General features: G+C 45.9%; 1 protein-coding gene across 4 annotated transcripts; it reads left to right on the top strand.

Moving 5' to 3' along the window:
* Window positions 1–358: 358 nt before the first annotated feature.
* On the top strand, window positions 359–18,315 carry KPNA7 (karyopherin subunit alpha 7). 4 transcript variants are annotated; one of them, XM_039491578.1, is made up of 11 exons: window positions 359–404; window positions 2,648–2,750; window positions 7,288–7,425; window positions 7,946–8,031; window positions 9,783–10,051; window positions 10,657–10,739; window positions 12,922–13,185; window positions 13,714–13,947; window positions 15,248–15,430; window positions 16,370–16,519; window positions 18,114–18,315. In XM_039491578.1, the coding sequence occupies exons 2-11, from the start codon at window positions 2,685–2,687 to the stop codon at window positions 18,168–18,170; spliced, it is 1,530 nt and encodes a 509-aa protein (XP_039347512.1). In that variant the 5' UTR covers window positions 359–404; window positions 2,648–2,684; the 3' UTR covers window positions 18,171–18,315. The 4 variants fall into 4 exon arrangements, with proteins under 4 accessions (XP_039347512.1, XP_039347516.1, XP_039347513.1 ...); XM_039491579.1 differs by lacking the exon at window positions 359–404 and adding an exon at window positions 454–588; XM_039491581.1 differs by lacking the exon at window positions 359–404 and adding an exon at window positions 1,037–1,194.
* The last annotated feature ends 2,102 nt before the right edge of the window (window positions 18,316–20,417 follow it).

The following is a 20,417-nucleotide window of genomic DNA, read 5'->3' as shown; positions in this document are numbered from 1 at the left end:
TGAGCTCTGTTAGTACCGGGCTGGCTGGGCCCTAGCTTTGGTGTAACATGGTGCATGGCAAAGGGTGGGGAGAGACACTGATGGGTTGGGGATGAAAAGCCCCACCCCAGAGGCAACTGAAACAGCCAAGCCAAGCCCCTGGCGCGAGAATGGGTGGAGCAGAGCCCCTGGCCGGGGACCCTTCGCAACCCCCGGGTGGCAGGTGATGCCTGCACCTCCCCTGCAGCCTCGGGAAAGTGGAGCCGGGCGTTGCTATGGCAAAAGAATGTTAAATCATTACGGGGGCGGGGCGGCTCCAGGAAAGAGCCAATCAGCGAGGCGACACAGATCCGCGGGAGATTAAAGCGCCAGCCTCAGCGCGCTGCGCCAGCTGAAGTCTTTGCCCAGAGCCAGGGGCCGAGCAGGTACAGGGGGCCGCTGCCGCCGCCGAACAGCTGGTGCGGCGGACGGGCTGTAGCCGGGGTCCCTGCGCCGGCTGGAGGGGTCACTCGCTGCTTCCACGGACGCTGGTTTTTTCAGCCTGCGGCCCCCTCCAGCTGGGGGGAGAGGCGCGCTGCGGGGGCGCAGTGGGGTCGCCTCCTGCCTTGGGTAGGAGGCCAAGAGCTGCTCTCTGGCTGTGCGAGGGGTGCAGCTTGCGGCTCGCCTGATGTAAATGCTTGCAGGGGCTGCAGGCTGCTCCCTTCTCCCCCAGCTGCTGGGGGCAGGTGATTTCTCTGCCCTTGCTGGGAGGGCAGGAGTCATATGCAGGTTACCGATCTGCTAGGTCTCTTGAGCAGTAGTGGACTAGTTAGTACTACAAGAGGCTCCTCCTGAGGGAGGCTTTCACGAGCTGTTTCAATAGACGTTTAAAATCCTTCTCTGGGAAGAAGCCTCAGCAGCATTTCATCTTCCCTCCTCATCTCAAAGCCTGTTAGACTGAGCTCTCCCCCTGTGCAGTTCTGTTCCAGTTGACAAAGATGCAGAAATCCCATCCATGAGTTGATTGGTGAAAGGTCTATTCTGTTAGTGGTACAGCCAGCAACAAAGGGCTTGATCAGTAAACTGTCCTCCCCTATGTGCATGCAAGTTACAGCTTAAATCCAGCCCTAAAGCAGGGTGGGTGAAGCCTATGAAATTGACTGGCCTCTTCCTCTCCCTGCTGCATGCTGGTAGAATGACTAGTCAAGAGTGTTTCATCCTGGTGGTATTTGGCTGGTATGTACTTGTGGATTTGGCTACTAGTAGCAGTATCTGGCTTTTCATGCAACTGTTGAGCATAAATTGCTTTAAATGGTGCCTTAAGTGGGAAGTGCCTCAAAGGGCCAACGTTTTCAGGATCTCCTCTCCAAGAGGCTTAGGCAATATATCCCATGCCTGATGGTGAATGCAAAAAGATAAGAACTAGAACATGTGTGTGCAAAACTGCTACACGAGTATGTTTAGAAAGACCTTGTTTCTAACATCTCAGCTGCATCTGACTTCAATGCTGGTAATACCCTAGGACTGCTGATGAAGTGTAAACTTACCTTGCTTGTCCTTTACTAAACTTCTCAGGCTGTTTGGTCACCTGCAACATCTGCCACTGTGAAATACCCCAGCTAGTGGTGTGCACTATGGGCTTTCCCCAGTAGTATGCATCTGAGTTCATCTGTAGTTATGGCTAATGTTGACTGTTGGTTGATCTTTAAAATAACCAAACACTTGTAACCACAGCTTTGTGATGGGTAAGGCTTCTTAGTGCAAATTCTGACCTGGAAAAAACTTACATCTGAGCCACTTACTGGCTGTTGATAGCAGTGTAATAAGAATTGGGGGGAGGGATAGCTCAGTGGTTTGAGCATTGGCCTGCTAAACCCAGGGTTGTGAGTTCAATCCTTGAGGGGGCCACTTAGAGATCTGGGGCAAAATCAGTACTTGGTCCTGCTAGTGAAGGCAGGGGGCTGGACTCGATGACCCTTTGGGGTCCCTTCCAGTTCTAGGAGATGGGTGGTATATCTCCATTATTAAATTTCTAAAGAATCAACAAATGTATCTGGGGGGGAAAAAGTGTCCTAGTTATTCCTAACCAGTACAGGTTACCTGGTGGTGTAAGCAAGTAGGCTTGCACATATTCAGTCTCTTCATAGCTACCCCTTAAGTCAGCGCTTTCAACATCATGGACTCTCTTGCATCCCTCTCAAGCTTTGAATGTGTCTAAACTAAAGACAGAATGAGATTGAAGCTACAGTATCAAGTAATGGCTACAAAAACCTCTTAGGACATGTCTGGGTTCTTGTCACAGAGCAGATCTGTGCTTAGTGGCCAATGTAACTTCAATGGCCTAGTGTTAGTCCCCTGGGTTTTTGTTAGCCAGACTCGGGTCACTTAGAATACTAACTGCCAGGATAGCTTATGCTCCAGAGCATGAGCATTAAATGGTCCTTCCTGTCCAGAAAACAAACTTGTGCCCAGACACTGATGCAGTAGAGTGTATGTGCCTGGGACAAAGCTGTTTGGAGCACTAGACTTTGGACACTGGAACATGTATGTTCACAACCCATACCTGTGCCAGGTGCAGCCTCTCCCTTTAGACCAAGTTAAACCCTGTAAGTGTAGCTTGCCGACTAGTTGCAGTGAAACTAACTAATCACTGAAACATAATCTGTTCTGTCTCAAATCCTATCTGCAGCTGAAGTTTTGAACTCGCTCAACAAACAGCTGACAAGATGCCTACCACAAACGAGCAAGATGAGAGGATGAAAAAGTTTAAAAACAAAGGCAAAGATACAGCTGTAAGTATGGCGGTCCCTGGCCAATCAATGTCCTGACACATTTGTGTGTATGCAGGATTCCTCACCCGTTGTCTTCCCTTATGGCACAGAACTTGAACATGTTGACTGTAAGTGGTCTAAACAGTAGCTTTCAGAATATGATAAAACATCTAACATGAGATTTAGGCTTGGCCTACACCGGAGGTTCTCACCTGTGGGCTGCTTGTGGCCCACTAAGCATGCAGCTGTGGCCCACGTGACATCCTCCGGGCCATACAGGTAGTATATATATTGTGTGGCTGTAGCCCATAAAACCAGAGAGCTACATATGTGGCCCACAATGGTAAATAGGCTGAAAACTATTGATCTATACTGTGAAATTGTCAATATAATCACGTTGTTTCATGCCCCTGAGTGATGTAATTATACCAAACAAATTCATGGTGTAGACAGCTTCTTGGGAAGATGCTTTACTTAGGCAGACAGGAGAAACCTGTCTCCTGTCAGCATAGGTGGTATCTTCACTAAGCGCTATAGTGGCACAACTACAGCTGCAGCGCTGTACGTGTAGACAAGCCTTAATACAGCAGGAAGAAAACATGCCTTGAGCTTGAAGGAACAAGATCTCGCCTTAAACCACAAAAGAGAAACTAAAACTTGAGAGCCAGCTTTCTGCCCCAGTGATTTCTTATTGACACTTGTAAAAGGCAGAGATTTTGCTTTTCAGGTCTGTCGAACTGAAGCTTAACAGTATCGGTCATAATTCTGTGCAGCTACAAACACTTGAAGCTAGCACTAAAACTGTCTTGCTTGGCTTGGGTTTTTTGAGTTTTACATGGCCCTCAAAACAAAATTATCTGCATGGGGGTCAAGACTTTGAAAAGATTACCTATAATATAGAATTTGAGAGATGAATCTGGGTTTTATTCAGTTGGAACAGTGTTCTCTAGCACTTCCTCTGTGGTCCTCTTGTACAGAAACTGAGGAAAACTCTTTAAAAACTAGGAAAAAAAATGCAACTGACAGAGGATTTGGGGGCAGATTTCATAACTGACACAACTTTCTCCAGCTGGCAACATCTCAAGTTGACAAACCTTAAAGGTCCTGCCGAGTTTTAAAATAAAAACATCCTGGGGTAAGGAAAATATTTGTAGGGGCTTGTGTAAACTTGAAAGCTATCTTAGATTAACCTGAATTGCTTTAGGATAAACTGCCTTGCATCCACATGTTTAATTACAACATCCCATTCTGCTTTAATTAATCCATTTTGGATGCAGACAGACTCTCTAATTTGGAAGGTGTTGCCCTGGAATACAGTTGGTCTGGATGCATCCCCATTTTGAATTAGCTATTCTGCATCTGGTAGTCCTCCCACTGCTATCCCACACTGCATTAGTGCCCACCTGGGTGGGCCCATCTGTTTGTACTACTGCTCCTGGGTTATCTTGACCAGATGTCATTGCCCTGATTAAATGCTGGTGTGCAGCCAGGTGTACCTCCTTTGGAAAGCTCTCAGACAGACACATACAAATTATAGCAGCCATGGCCCCCATGTGGGATGACAGGAGAGGAATCATGGGCACTAGTTTGACCAAGTCCTCAAATTCCAGTGGCTTCCAGTAGGTGTTCCCCCCATAACAGTGAGAAAAATCCCAGAACTCATGAGCCTGGTGGTGGATCATGATACCATGAGATGTCTGCCCAGAATGCTCCGCACTTCTTTGAGAAAGCGCAGTGATGTGCAGCCTCTGATCCAAAAGGGAAGTCAGTTACAGCAGTATAACAGCAGTCTGGACCTGCTGCTTTGGGAATAGTTATACCTGATTGTCGGTATGTCTACACTACAAAATTAGATTAAATTTATAGAAGTTGATTTTTTTAAAAATCGATTTTATACAATCGATTGTGTCCCCACTTAAGACCATTAACTCAGTGGAGTGCGTCCACAGTGCCAAGGCTAGCTTTGACTTCTGGAGCATTGCACTGTGGGTAGCTATCCCACAGTTCCCACAGTCTCCGCCGCCCATTGGAATTCTGGGTTGAGCTCCCAATGCCTGATGGGGCAAAAACATTTTTGCGGGTGATTCTGGGTACATGTTGGGCATTTCTTCTTTTGGAAAGGAGTTCTGATAGCACAGATTTGTCTCCCCATACAGCGATCAGATTCCATACCTCCCATTCAGTCCATGCTGGAACTCTTTTGCAATTCTGGGACTCCATCGTGGTCACCTCTGCTGATGAGATCTGCACTCACCTGCATATTGCCCTACTGGCCAAACAGGAAATGAGATTCTAATGTTCACAGGCCTATTCCTGTCTACCTAGCCAGTGCATCTGAGTTGAGAGCGCTGTCCAGAGCGGTCACAATGGAGCACTCTGGGATAGCTCCTGGAGGCCAATACCATTGAATTGCAACCACACTACCCCAAATTCAACCCAGCAAGGTCGATTTCAGCGCTCCTCCTCTCGTCGGGGGAGGAGTACAAAAATGAATTTTAAGAGCCCTTTAAGTTAGAAAAAAACAGCTTTATCGTGTGGACGGGTGCAGGGTTAAATCGATGTAATGCTGCTAAATTCAACCTAAACTTGTAGGGTAGACCAGGGCTTTGTCTCAGTCAATCTGAAATAACACTCAAGTGGAGCCAAACCCTTGTACATGGCTGCAGTGAAGCCTCCTCTTAGAGAGGAGAACTGTTTTGTGATCAGTGTCGGATCTATAGGTGCACCAGAGAACAGTCTGACTACGCTGGTGTCAGGAATGCCCTACTGGGTGGGGGGAGACTGACAGGGAGGATGGACTTATGAAAACTTATTGATAGGAAGTGCCAGTGTAGATAGAGTAGTGACACCCTTGAGAGAGGGGAAATGTCAGAACAAGTCCTCTTAAGACTTTGTCTGGAGTTTCCTAGTGAAATTCAAATAACATCTGCCAATAAATTAGCTTTTTCTAAGGGGTCTAAACAAAGCTGCCCTTTCCCTTTAGCATGTGTAAGGATGCAAGCCAAAAGCTGTCCTTTGTAAATAACGACAAGGGCAGATTTCTGATACTGATCTGGATTGCTTGGTAAACTGGGCGCAAGCAAACAATGTATTTAATATAGCTAAATATATACAGCTAGGAGCAAAGAATGTAGGCTGTATTTACAGGCTGGGTTGTTGATCCTGGGAAGCAGTGACTCTGAAAAAGATTTGAGGGTTGTGGTGGAGAATCAGCTGAACATGAGCTCCCTGAGCGATGCTGTCACCAAAATGGCGAATGTGATTCTTGGGTACATAAACAGCAGAACTGCATGTAGGAGTAAGATTATTTTACCTCTGGCACTGGAATACTAGCTCCAGTTCTGGTGTCAATTCAAGAAGGATGTTGATAAATTGGAGAGGGCTCAGAAGAGCCATGAGAATTAAATTTATTAGAAAACATGTCTTCTATTTGACTCAAGGTGCTCAGTCTCTTTAGTTTAGGTTTAACAGAGGAAAGTTATGGGGTGATTTGATTAGTACCTACATGGGGAACCAAGATTTAATAATGAGCTCTTCAGTCTAACAGAGAAAGGTGTAACATGATCCAATGGCTGGAAGTTAGACAAATTCAGAGTGGAAATAGTGTAAATTTAACAGTGATGGTAATTAACCACTGGAACAAATTACCATAGATATTGATGTATTCCCCATCGCTGGTGATAGGATGTTTTTTTTCCTAAAAGATATGTGCTCCAGGAACTATTTTGAAGTTCTGTGTCCTGGCTTATGAATAAGCCTTGCAGAATTCACTTTTCTTTTATGATTGACAGCATATTGCTGTTTGGTTTTAAGCATTTTTAAATTATGGACTTTAAACATTCAGTTTCCAGAAATCATCGGGAGGTGTCAGACAATTATTTAATGACAGGTGTTGAGGTTCAGAAAGAAAGCTTTAAGCACAAATTGTCCGCATCACATGTCAAAATATACAAAGTAAATATTCTTAATCAAACTAGAATAGCACTTTTCTTTCTTTGCCTGTCTAATTTTCAGTTGATCATGTTTTCTCACTGGTTTGTGTGTGGATGGTGAAATTTACATTTTTGTCTGTAAATGTTATCTTTCCAAGCTTCATTATACAGGAGGTCAGACTAGACGAACACAGTGGTCCCTTTTGGCCTTGTAATCTGTGAATCTGATGGTTTACCTTAATATCTCTAGGATAGCACTAAAGCATTTACCACAGGAATATCACCTACTCTCCTAGTCATAAAGCATGTCGTAAAGCATGTCCAGTGGCAGATCATTATAAGATTCCCATTTTTTTGGTCTTGCAGCATAACTCTCAATTTGCCACAATCTCCTACCCCCAATAACGATTGTTGGTGCCAATCTGTTGTGTAAGACTTGTCACCATATTTGTGATGCTACAAATCTTAGTCAAACAGGAAATCTGAGCAGAACACTTGAAGACTAAACTTAGGATAGAAGTCAGATCACTTCCTAGAGAAATAATGTGTGCAGTGCTATGAAACATCCATCTTCAGAGCTGATACTCACAAAACAGCTTGTAACATATGGCACTCTTCCTTCATAGGCGATGAGACGCCAGAGGATGGAGGTTAATGTAGAACTTCGAAAGGCCAAGAAAGATGAACAGATCCTAAAACGAAGGAACATTTCTTTCTCTTCCATGGGAGAGTGTCTTTCTCCAGAACAAGAGAAAAAGAATGCAGTGAGTACAGTGCACTGCTGTGCAAAAACCATGCTAGCTGCTAGACTCTGTAGCAAGGCTAACTTGTATAGTGACATAGTTGCTAGGCACTCTGTAGTGTTCATTGTAACATCTGAGCAGCTCACAGTCTATTTAAGTGACTCAGTTCTACAGGAAGACTATCCAAAATAAACTAGAAAGGGGATGTCTGAAAATCTCTTCCAATGGTGTATGTTAAACTTCCTGTTAGAACTGGCAAGAACCCAAGCTGGCTACTTGAGCAGTGAATGCAATGTGATAGCTGATAGTCTGGCTACACTGGAACCTTCTCAATGAACTTTCAGAACTTACAGCCTTGTTCCTGCCTGGCACAAGAGATCGGTTACGTCTGAGGTTTTCATGGACTTTCTTCCTCTGCCTCGTCCTGAAACTGCATTGCATAAAGGATGGATATTTAGACATGCAGTGGTGACCGATACAAAGATGAAGTCTGAGTCTTGGCTTACCTTGTCTGACTCTGAATCTCATTTCTCCATGACAGACTGCTCAGCTCTCCTTGGAGGAAATTGTTCAAGCTGTGAATGGGAACAACCCTGAGCTTCATCTGAAGGCTACTCAGACAGCCAGGTATTTTGTAACCATTCTTTCTGTGCAATGGAATACAATTATTGATGTAGTGCCCATATGTGCTACAGACCTGTTCCTTGCTCAAGAGTTTTACTATAGACCTAATTGAAGAACTAGAGGATGGGTTGTTCAGTGGTTAGGGTATTGGCATAGGACTGGACATCTGTGTTGAAGTCCCTACTTCACCAGACTTCCCGTCTGACCTTGAGCAAGTTGCTTAGTGTCTGCCTCAGGTTCCAACCTGTAAAATGGGGATAATAGAACTTCACAACACAACTGTGAGAAAGGGAAGAAATCAGACTGAGGCATTCAAATAGTGCAGCAATTTGGGGAGGGGGGGCATGAAAGTACCTGAAACAATGGAAGGGAAAGGGGCAAGGATACAAAACAGAATCCAAAACATGAGGCAACTCAAACATTAGCCTGTGTAGAGGCTGGGATGCTTCCTTGCGAACTCATGGGTGGGGAAAGGGATGAGTCCTGTCCTGTGAGTGATGGAGCCAAGTGGGGGGAGGAGGGGAAGAAACCAACCAATGTCTGAAGCTAAGGTTAGAACAGTTTAAGAACAGACTTTAATGTCTGAGGGGACAAGTACTGTGAAGGAACACAACTGGTCAAGTCTCTCCTCTCCTCGAAAGGGTTAGGCCTGTTTGAGGTGCAATTCTTCCTTCAGGCCACATAGCAGTCTCCCACCTTGGCCTTCAGAAGGCAGGGGGGTTGCTATGGCTGCCACCACTCACTGAAGACTCCTCCTGGCTTCTTCTGCTGACTCAACTCCCTAGGCAAGGGCATCTGATATGTCTGCCAGAATGACTAGGACACCTCTATACTGTGGTTAAAAACCTGTGGCTGGCTGGGCTTGCAGGGCTCCAGCTAAGAGGCTGTTAATTGCAGTGTAGATGTTCCCAGGAGCCTGAGGTGGGAGAGTCCCAAAGGTCAGGCTGCAGCCCAAGCCTGAATGTCTGCACCACGGTTAGACAGCCCCTTAGCCAGAGACCCACAAACTGGCATGAGCCAGCTGTGGGGTTTTTAATTGCCATGTAGATGTACCCCAAGAGCCTTCCTAAAGGTCCTGTGGTGGTTATGATGGGCAGTGCAGTAATCTCGCTCCTCTGGAGACTGGTTCAAATGCATTTGCTTCACAAGTGACAAACTTGGCCTCTACTAGGCCCAGCTTGTGCACATCACTAAAACAACTTGAAAACTAGATGTGACTCACCCCTTCAAGGAAGAGGAAGGCCAGTCTTCCAGGTGCATGGCAAAGCTGACCTGCAGTTGGCTCTTGAGTGTCCCAGGCAGAATATCAACAAGCTGTAGGTAGTCAACCTGGCAGACTGTACCAGAATACAAGCCTTCTAAAGGACCCCCACAAAGAAAGCAGTAATCTCTAAACAGAAAAGAGGAAGTGTTACTGCTCTTGTTAACATGCTTTCTCTGGTCGCCACTGCCCTGAGCCATAGGCAAAACATGATATTGCTGCCACCATGACCTCTTGAAGACCCACGTGACTACAGTTTTTGTAGAAGACTAACTCTTGGATACACAATAACACAACTGTAGGATTTGCCTAAACTAGATGCTGAATTCAGTTTTCCTATAGTGAGAGCTACAGAGCTTGTCTACTCACTGTGTAAAAGACTCCAGGGTTCATATCACTATCTGAATCAACTAGAGGATTGCAGTTCATTATTTCCCACTGAGTGAAAAGGGGAAGTTACCCTGAGATGCCATTTCCTGTCTCTCCCCCACAGGAGGATGCTGTCCCGGCAGAGAAACCCACCTCTCAATCAGATCATTGAAGCAGGGATTATTCCCAAACTGGTGGAATTCTTGAGCCGTAATGATAACGTGACCTTGCAGTTCGAAGCCGCGTGGGCACTGACTAACATTGCGTCTGGAACATCTGACCAGACAAGAGCCGTTGTGGAGGCAGGTGCTGTCCCAGCCTTCGTAGCCCTCTTGTCTTCTCCACACATGCATATCAGTGAACAGTCTGTGTGGGCACTGGGTAACATAGCAGGTAAGAGGTGCTCTCTAGCTTTCACAAAATGGCGACCTGTGCAAGGGCTCTCCTTTGGAAGGCCTCCAGATCTTGCCTTGTGATCACTGTTGCCTTGGCAATAATCTCATGCCCTCTAGCCTTAATGGGAACTAGATATCTAGACTGCTCAAGATAAAGCCTGAGGTATAATGAGGACTAGGGTAGAACCAATAAATTCATCTACTTAACCTTGCTGTGTTATAGGCAAACCCCTTCAGCACACAGATGCTGGCGAACAACCCTTATTGAGACCTTAAATTCCTTTTATGAAGGCAGAGTACTCAATCTTTATTCCCTGCCCCCCCCATATCTGCCTCTTCTACCACCCCTTTCTTGCCCAAGAGTGTGGTTTTGATTTTCTTGAAATTCAGTTTGTGTGAAGGGAAAAACTGGCCACTGAATCCTCACCAATTGAAAACAAACAATAGTTTATGGCTCTAGTCTGCCTATCAAAAATAAACCACCTCTTCACCTACTGTCCAAGCGTAGACACTACTTGTAATATGTTCTTTAATGCATCAGGAAGTAGCCTGGCTGCTAGATAAGACAACTGTAAACAAACCCTTCTGCTCTTCTCCACACAGGTGATGGCCCCATGTACAGAGACTCCCTTATCCACAACAATGTGATTCCTCCTCTGTTGGCCCTGGTGTCGCCTTCTACTCCTGTAAATATTCCAGCTCCTTGAATTAGTAGCTGTTAATCACTTGACTAATTGCTGAACTGTGACTACTAATCACTTGTAACAAAGCCAAATGTTAACCCCTTTGTGTGAAGGTGGGATGGGCTCTGATCTTGTGATAGAAGGGTTGGAGAAGGGGTTGGAAGAAAAGGAGATCTTGTCCTGTATATAGTTAATGGTTTGTGATTGGCTAATTGGAAACGCCCACTGGATACAAACTAACAAAGATCTGACTGCTTTCACCTGTCGGTGTTGCTTTGGCTATCTAATAGTGGCAAATGTACAGATGTAGCAAGCTGGTCCCCCTGCACCTAGATCTAAGGAACCTTTCCACTCTGGGTCTCATCCTCTTTTAAACGTCTCAGTTTGTCTAGTGCTCAGTGGCAAACAACTGTCAGAACTAGATAGAAAGTGGTGAGATGCTGAATTGTGTCTCCCCCAAAAGGATGGAGGCTGGTGGGGGGAAGAGGAGGAGAACAAGAAGCAGTAGGGTGACCAGACAGCAAATGTGAAAAATCGGGACTGGGGTGGGGGTAATAGGAGCCTATATTATAAGAGACCTAAAAATAAGGACTGTTCCTATAAAATCAAGAGATCTGGTCACCCTAGAAGCAGCAAGGTTAACTTGTACTCTGTAACCCACACGCTGCTCGTGGGGAGGAGTGAAGGAGAGAAGTAACACAGGGTCTGGTGTGCTTCCTTGCTAGTACTTGAGTCAGTGTCCAAAACCAGTTACTGGTCCCTACTCCGAAGAATTTAAAATCTTGGCTCTAAACACAAAACAAAGAATAAAGGGGGGGTTGGAGGTTGGTGATACAGGTATATTGTACATCACTTTATCTGCAAACCCATGTGAGTGATCCAGGAGATTCGCCAGTCCAGATCCTTAGTACATAACTGTCTAATAATCTCTCCCCCTTGGATGAACTGCTTAGTCTGATCCTGCTGAGGGTTCCTGAGATGATAAATGTGTTTCTGGGGCTCCTCTCCTCCCTGGAAGGGCTGAGGCTTTGTACAAGATGCTCCCTGGGAAACAGCAGGGTTAGGGTTGGGCCCAGTGACCTGCATGGTTGCCTACAGTGGGGTGTCCATAGGGCACTGATGTCCTATAGTGTTCTTTCCTATGGGTAGAATAGAGGCAGGAGAGCCTGCCGTGCACTACTTCTGGGTAGAGGAGGGGCCATTTAGGGCAGTGTTAAGCAAATGTCCTTCCCTTAGATCAGCAGTTCTCAAACTTTGATATTACTGATGCCTTTCACATACAGATTAAACACTTTTATATTTAACACTACTATAAATGCTGGGGATGAAACGGGTTTGAGGTGGAGGCTGACAGCTTGCAACCCCCTGAAGGGTCATGACCCCCAGTTTGAGAAGCCCTACCTTAGATCCTCCCAGTTCTTGCAGAATTTTTCTGTCTCTTGCTGCTGCATTCCTAGATGTACTCACATACTCTTGCCTCCTCCCAGGGAACAGCATGGATAGATTAGTTGTGTATTGAAAACATAATATGGTAGATGCAACTCTTTGTGAACCCAGATGTTGCTGTCCTTCAGAAAGTCAGTGCTTCCCTCCTGCTGTGATGAATATGGCCTGCACAGCACTAGCTATTCATAGCCTCTGTGCACAGTACATTAGATCAGCCCATGCAGAAAAACCAACCACTCCAGATCAGAACTCGGTAGGGGATTACTCCATAATCTTGGTCCCAAAGGTTCAGCAAATGCTTGCCTTGGAAACTGGCATTTAACTTGTAACATGACACACAGCTCTAGTTTAAAAATCGCACTGTTTTAGTATCCGTTTGTCATGCCACCAGGTATTTGTTTGAGACTTCTCACCAGGTAGCAATTTATCATGGGGCGGGCAGGGGGGGGGGGGAGGAGAGGAGACTGCCTTCCTCCTCCTACCTCATCTCACATGGGGGCACCCTATTAACTCACATCCCATCTTATCCTTTCTCTCCCCTCCCCTGCCTCAAACTTCACAGAAACCTGCCACTGGCTTTGCAGGATTCCCTTACACTGATTCTTTGCTGTTCCCCTCTAACTCATGAGGAAATGTTATTAAATGGGGCAAATGCACCACTTCTAGAGTGCTTCCTTTCCCTGCCCTTAACTTTGCAGATTTTCAGTCTTGTATGAGAACATCCTCCCTTGTGTTTCAGGTTGGGTTCCTGCGAAATATAACATGGACACTGTCAAACCTCTGCAGGAACAAGAACCCTTACCCACCCCTTGAGGCCGTGAGACAGATCCTGCCAGTGCTCATTCGCCTACTGAAACATGAAGATAAGGACATCCTCTCTGACACTTGCTGGGCTGTCTCCTACCTGACTGATGGGTCCAATGATCGCATCCATGTGGTGGTGGAGACTGGGATTCTCCCGAGGCTGGTGGAACTCATGGCCAGTCCAGAATTAAGTGTTGTGGTAGGTAGAACATGTGGCCTATGGCAAGGAATACTCATTCTTTCATGAACCTCACTCCTCCACAAAGGCACAATTCAGTGCTACGAAGGGAAACCTAAAAAGCAAGACTCCTCCCTTCTAGGACTGGAATTGGAAGCATGCTGGAGGTGGGAGGGAAACAAAGGTATCCTTGTCCACCATAATGGGATTGTCCTGCTCCCTAGATTGCAGAGGTAGCTCTGCTGCTGATCCAACACCCTGGTCTTGCTGGCTTATGGTTGCATGACATAAAGGTTTAACCAAGCCAACTTCCTCTGAAAGTGGGACTCGTATTAAAAGTAGGACACCAGAGTTGTGCACTAGTTAGGTTATGGCTGCAGGGGCCAGCAGCATGAATGAACTTTTCTACTGATCAGTAAGGGAAAGACCAATGAGGGGAAACACTTGTTAGACTAGTTCTGCTTCTTGGGTGACTAAGTCTGGGGTACCTCCCAAAGACAGTCTCCTCATCTAGCTCATTCAGGGAGTGAATCATTTTTCTCTACCTAGACCCCTGCTCTACGTGCTATTGGGAATGTAGTCACTGGGACCGATGAGCAGACCCAGATGGCCATCGATGCAGGTGTGTTGACCGTCCTGCCACAGCTCTTGCAACACCCAAAGCCAACTATACAGAAGGAGGCAGCATGGACTCTCAGTAACATTGCAGCAGGACCTTGCCATCAGATCCAGCAACTCATTACTTGTGGGCTGCTACTTCCCTTGGTGGAGCTGCTGGATAAGGTATGGGAGAAGCAGTGTGGGTGATGTGTGGCGCTGGGATTACCACTACTGCAAAAGCAGTGCTGAGTTAATAAGAGCACCATGCTTCCCCCTTCTAGTCTGAGCCTTTGTTTGGAGTAGGAGGAACGGCACATGCTACTACTCTCGAGGTACTCTGGCCTGTTTCGTGTGCCTTAAAACTGCAAGGGAGCTGCACGCTTTTCTTGCATGTCCCTCATAGAAGCATACAGGTACTTTCCCTATGACTAACCTCTTCCATACAGACCTCACACTGTAGATTGCCACGGACTTGCAGGGGCGAAAGAAAATGCAGGCCTGTTATTTACCAGGCTGCACGTGGCAACAGACTATATTGGTAAGGGATGCAAGGAGAGTATGGGTCACGATGCAAACTGCAGACACACACACTAAAATTAATCAATGTAAAGTTTTATTGGGGATAATTACAAGGGGTAAGGGCGGAGCATATGATTAGCTAATAGAGTTAATGAAACTTAAAACACACAATGACTAAAATATCTACTAACAATATTTATAAACAAAGATGCAGCATTTAGTAATAACTGATACTTACAAATACAAACCAATGCATAAAGACCGGCAAACGTAGAAGCTCTGTTTGAAACACGTGAGCTGAGAGAGAGGCTTTGAGGTGATCAGGCTCAGTTACGGGTGTACACAGGATACACAGGATTCGTTTTTCTTTCTCCTCTCCCTGCCTGCACATGGCAGGCAGGCCTAAAGTACCAACTATGACATCATAGAAGTGTCATAGGGGAGGGGGCCCAAAACCTGTTTGTGTTCGTTTCTGATTGGCACAAGCAAAGTTTACACCAAGTAGGGGAGCAGGTGCCTTAAAGTCTGGCTTCACCCCCAAAAGGTGAGGAAATGCATATGGTTTTAGAATGCGTTCAACACTGAATGACAAAAGAAGAGGCCAGGGCAATACTGGTATGGGCAAGTTTTACAGGATGCAGACAGGAACTCATCTCAACACACACGTGTCAGAGGACTTGTGCCTGCTGATAGTTGTGGGTAGGGAGACAGAGTGAGGGCAGCTGGCTTCAGCAGTGTTACTGACCATGCTCAGTACAAGCCAAGCAGCAAATGGGGGGGGGAAGAGGGGAGCATGTCACCTCTACAAAGCTTAGCTTAATTCAAGAATTAAGCAGACTCCTGAAACTACAGAGTGCTTAAGCAAACAGCGTATCAAGGAAACTGTCTAGTCCTTTTCCACTTGTTACATTTTATAGATATAGGTGAATGGATCTCCAAGTTCTAACGTGCATCTCTCTTGCAGGGAGAATTTAAAGCTCAGAAAGAGGCCGTGTGGGCAGTAGCCAACTTCACAACAGGAGGCACTGTACAGCAAGTGGTGGAACTTGTCCAGTATGGGGTCCTTAAACCTCTGCTCAATCTGCTCTCTGCCAGAGATGGCAAAACCATCCTGGTCATCCTTGACACAATTTCAAATCTCTTCTTGGTAAGACCTTCACTTCCAGTGGTCTTGCTTTTTTGTAAGTGGTGGCTTTTCCTTTGGGGGGCCTCACCCTTGTATGCACTAGGGTCCCACCTTGCCTGTGCACGTGGATCACCGGTATTGGCCCTACCCTTGGAATAGGCTGTAGGCAGTACAAGAAGGCAAGTGTTGCCCCAAAATGACTTCTAAATACCAAAACCTTGAGTTGACTTGAGGAACGTTAAAAGCAGTGCAAAGAGAAACAGAAGCTTGGATTCCTGCTTACAGCTCTTTCTTCTCTCATAAGAGGATGAAACAAGCTAGTATGGCACTGGAGCAGTGTCCTGTGTAAATATTGGCCCCCTCTGGAAATAAACTCCTATTGACGTGCTGTGTAACCGCACAGAAATAGAGTTCTTGAAAACTAAATCTTAATATTTAAATAAAAGCACCGAGGTTAACAACTTAAGATCAACAACTGGTCCCAGAGGATTGTAACTAAATCCCTTGGAGCAAAGTACACCTCTACCTTGATATAACGTGGCCCGATATAACACAGATTCAGATATAATGCAGTAAAGCAGCGCTCTGGGCAGGGGCTGGGCACTCCGGTGGATCAAGCAAGTTCAATATAATGCGGTTTTACCTATAGCGCAGTAAGATTTTTTTGGCTCCCAAGGACAGCGTTATATCGAGGTAGATGTGTACTTATTGTGTGGTTTAATTTTGTAAATTCCTGAGCTTCAGGCCTCGTTCTTGTAGCACTGCAGGATCCAATTGGAGAGCTTGCAGGTCACAAACAGTGTACCTGCATGCAGGCTTTGACTCTCGACAACACTTTGGTGTGCAGGAGTGGGATTCAATGGATAGTCCCAGAACGTGTTAAATTTTCAGTATGTCAAGAAGGCACCTCATGGCAGCTGGTGCATCTAATCTCCTTGCTCCTTTTCCCAATCTCCACAGGCAGCTGAGAAGCTGGAGGAGACAGAAAAGCTGTGCTTTCTAGTGGAAGAACTTGGTGGCCTGGAGAAAATTGAAGCACTGCAAACCCATGATAATACCATGGTTTATCGAGCTGCCTTAGGTCTCATAGAGAGATACTTCGCTAGTGAGGTATGTGGACTGGAGAACAATATCACATGTGATCTCTGAATAGTATCTTGTGCCGGGTCTCTCCATCCAGGCTTTCAGGACCCTGAAACTATCTTGAGTTTCTGCAGTTTCTTAGCCTCAGACTGTGCCATCATTCATTTCACAGGTATCAGTTATTAATCTGGACTCCAGAAGTTCAAGACTTAGGTTAGGTTGAGTTGATGCCTGACAAAGTCAACCAGATCCTATCTTGCTGCTGGAGCTCCTTTTGGCTATCTCCAAATGACATCTGTTGGAATGATTCAAGGATTTATATGAACTGCAAATGTAAATAGGCTTCACTTATTTAAAGCTTAGCTAATTTATTGGCATGAATGGAAGACTAGACTAAACATCCTACTCTAATTGAGCACTCTTGTGAAGCTGTTAGCCCTATAGGTAGAAGATCAGATCATGTTAATTCACAATAAATCTCCCTCTGTCAAAGGTTAAGTTTTGAACACTGGCCTTATGCTGTAACTCTAAAGTTATGGTGACTGTTGCATTTGGGGAGGGGAAAAGGATACAGGGAACTTAGCCCTGTCATGTGCCCCATGTGACTTACCGTAACTGCAGTTGCAGCATTTGTGCATGCACAAACAGAGCGTAGCTGTGCTGCTAAAGTATCTGAAATGTGTTCATAATATCATTAGGCTTAAAAACAAACCCTCATCGAGATGAATTGGGGCACCTTTAAATGACAAGCTTTTTGAGCAGGGCTTCTCATACCAGTCTGTTCAGTATCCAAGCACAGTGGGACCCAGATCCTGCCTAAAATCTATAGGTGCTATATTGATAGGATGTTCATATCCCAAACCCTCAGGTCTAGAAACTATCATTAAAAGGAAACACTCTGCAGGATTTTAAAATGACACTTGTAGGGAAGCCTCATGTGTTCTGGGTAGTTGACCCCAACCTTGAAGGATTTGGGGGGCACAGGAAGAAGGCAAAGCCTGACATCTTCCTTACAAAGAAACTGTCAGGCTGTAACAGCAGTGATCAGCGCTTGAGTGAACACTGACTCTACTGCAATGCTTCTGTGAGACATTGACCTGTAGCCCATCTACACAATCAATACAGGAGGCCTAGAATATCCCTGCTTTGTGCAGCACTAAATGGGTTGGAACAATACCTGAACTAGTCCCCAGGCCTCATGGCACTGGCAGTGAGATGACTGATCTAAGGATTCCACGGCTCTAAGAAATGAGTCATGTAGTCAAGTCAAATGGCCAGTCTCCACTGCATGAAACACCCTTAGCTAACTGCCCCTGATTTGCCCATGCTGCAGCTGGAAGCAAGCTCAGGCAGCAGCTTGACCTCACAGCCCATCCAGCCTCTTGGATCAGGGCTAGGATGGCAAGCTGCAATCTCTACAGAGCTAGCTCTAGTGCACTAGACTGAGTGAAGCCAGTGTGAGTGTCTGACTACTTGGGCTGGGAGGTTTGCTCCCCGGCTGCAGCTTAGACCTACCTTGAGTATTTCCCAGATTTTAGAGGGCAGAAACTTGGGCCTCAGCAATCCCAATGAGCTGCTACTGCCACTATCGTTCAGCTGATGAGTATCTGTCTTTCTCTAGGGGAATCCAAACCTGCAGCCAGAATCTGACCAAGAAAGACAAACCTTCAGCTTCTAAAGATGAAGCACCACAAAACACTGAGCTGGTGGGTGGAGGTGTCGTCCTGTCTGGCTGCCAAGCCCTTCAAGAGGAACAAAGGTGTTCAGTCATTTTTTGTATTTCTGAAATCGGACAATAAATCACTTTCTGGATTTGTACTACATGCTTCTGAAGCCTCTTTCCAAATCACTGCTGTGAATATCTTCAACAGGGTCTGTCCTAATCTCTCAAACACTACTGGAGTCCACAGAACTGTTTTTCAGGCAAGGGGCATGGATGGAAAATTCAGTCCGCCTAGTTCACAAAGCAAAATAAAAGCTTTCCTAAGTTATACTCAGAAGACTTTGTAAGATAACACCCTGCTGCTTAGAGCATTAGAATAAAGCAAACTTTTATCTGGCCACATGTGATGAAATTTTCAAGTAAGCTTGGACATGACTGAAACCTTCTTAGCTCTACAATAAGCTATTTAAAGAGCTTCCATCTTGTAGGCAAAAAACCACCTGACCCGAACAGAAGGGAACTAAGGCAACTCTTTCTGGGTTGACCTAAGCATCTGCTAAAGAGGATTCATACTTTCTAAAACTGTCCTCAGTTCAGGCCAAAATGAGGCCTGAACAAGTAAAGCTGCTGAGTTAGATGTCAGACCTTGTACTAGTGGCAAAACTAGCTGTTGTAGGCAAGCCGGGGCTCGCTCAAGTGGTCAAAAAAGCAAGTATGAGCCCTTGTTTACTGTTGGAGTTTCCTGCTAACTTGCCAAGGGCAGCTGTGTGTTGAGCCATTTTAATGGAAGTTGCATTTCCCTGGGAGGATCAGAAGGAACTAGCTCTTCCCTGTCATCATTGCAGGCTGAGCGTGGGGTGTACAGGTGATGAGATAATACACACCACTGCATGTAGCTTTAAAACTGGTTCCATGAGTCAGTCTAAGGGCTGCTCTACACTGGGGGGATCGGTCTAATATAAGCAACTTCAGCTTTGTGAGGCCAAAGTATCTTGGTTTGATTTACCTGGCCATCCTCAGGGTGGTGAGTTGACTGTCATGGCTCCCCCATCCTGCTTACTACTCCTGCAGAGGTGGAGTACGGGCATCAATTTGCAGATCAATTATGTCTAGATGAGATGCAATAAATCAATCCCTGATAGATCAATTACTGCTGGCCAAAACAGCGGGTAGTATAGATGTACTCTAACTTGTACCTGTACCATAAAGATAACTAGCTTGATTAAAGCACAAGTGTGTACCAAGGCTGTTTTTCACAGGTCTCTGCATAGCAATTAGGCATTTCATTATGTGCAGCCTAGAGCCATTGCCAATTTCACTGAGGCAGATCTTCTCTTAGACAACCATGAACTTTGCAATTTCTGTTTTGCTAGTCTGAGGAGCAGCTGCATGCAAGAATGAGCCCCTTGGCTGTCTAAAGTGACACTGGCTTAGGAGAATGCCATAGTTCTTGAACTGATACTCTACTCACAGCAGGAACTGCAGGACCAGGTCTCCCAGCTCTCAGGGGGCCAGAACAGTTAAGATCTCTGCCCTAATTCTCACCTTGAATTAACCATCACCTTGGGCTTTGCTACACTTGCAAGCTAGAGCACATTAAAGCAGCCCTAGGCGCCCTAATGCCTGATCTGTCCATGCTGGCAAGGCACTTATAGCACCTGCACTCTGCAGCTAGGGTGACCAGATATCCCAATTTTAAGGTCTTTTTCTTATATAGGCTCCTATTACCCCCTCACCCCCATCCCAATTTTTCACACTTGCTATCTGGTCACCCTATCTGCAGCTGGAGCACTCCTGGTAATCCACCTCCACGAGAAGCATAATGCTTGCTGGGCCTCGGCTGAAACACCCAGGCATCAGCGTGAACAAGGTGTTGCATTACTGCACGGTGATCAGCCTCTGGGAACATCTCATAATCCCCTTAAGTCAAGTGGCCACTCTTGTCATTGTTTTGAACTCAGGTGTAGGAATGCAGATATCCCCTTTCAAAGCTCTGTTTCTGACATCTGGTGTGCTTATCTGCTCCAGCACAAAGCAACCATTACTGTAAAATGCTGCTTGCTGTGAGTGTGTGAGAGAGGGGAGGGGGGTCTGCTGCTATCTGAACTTACAAGACAGCATACTGACACATTCAGCACCCCCAAAAACCAACTCTCTCTCCCCCACATACATACAACACATGCCCTGTCACCCCCTGCATTTGAAAAGTATGTTGCAGCCACTTGCATGCTGGGATAGCTACCACAATGCACTGTTCTTTGT

The sequence above is a fragment of the Mauremys reevesii genome, linkage group 10 (assembly GCF_016161935.1).
Source record: "Mauremys reevesii isolate NIE-2019 linkage group 10, ASM1616193v1, whole genome shotgun sequence".
NCBI lineage: Eukaryota > Metazoa > Chordata > Testudines > Geoemydidae > Mauremys > Mauremys reevesii.
This window is presented reverse-complemented; position numbering and strand designations above follow the sequence as displayed.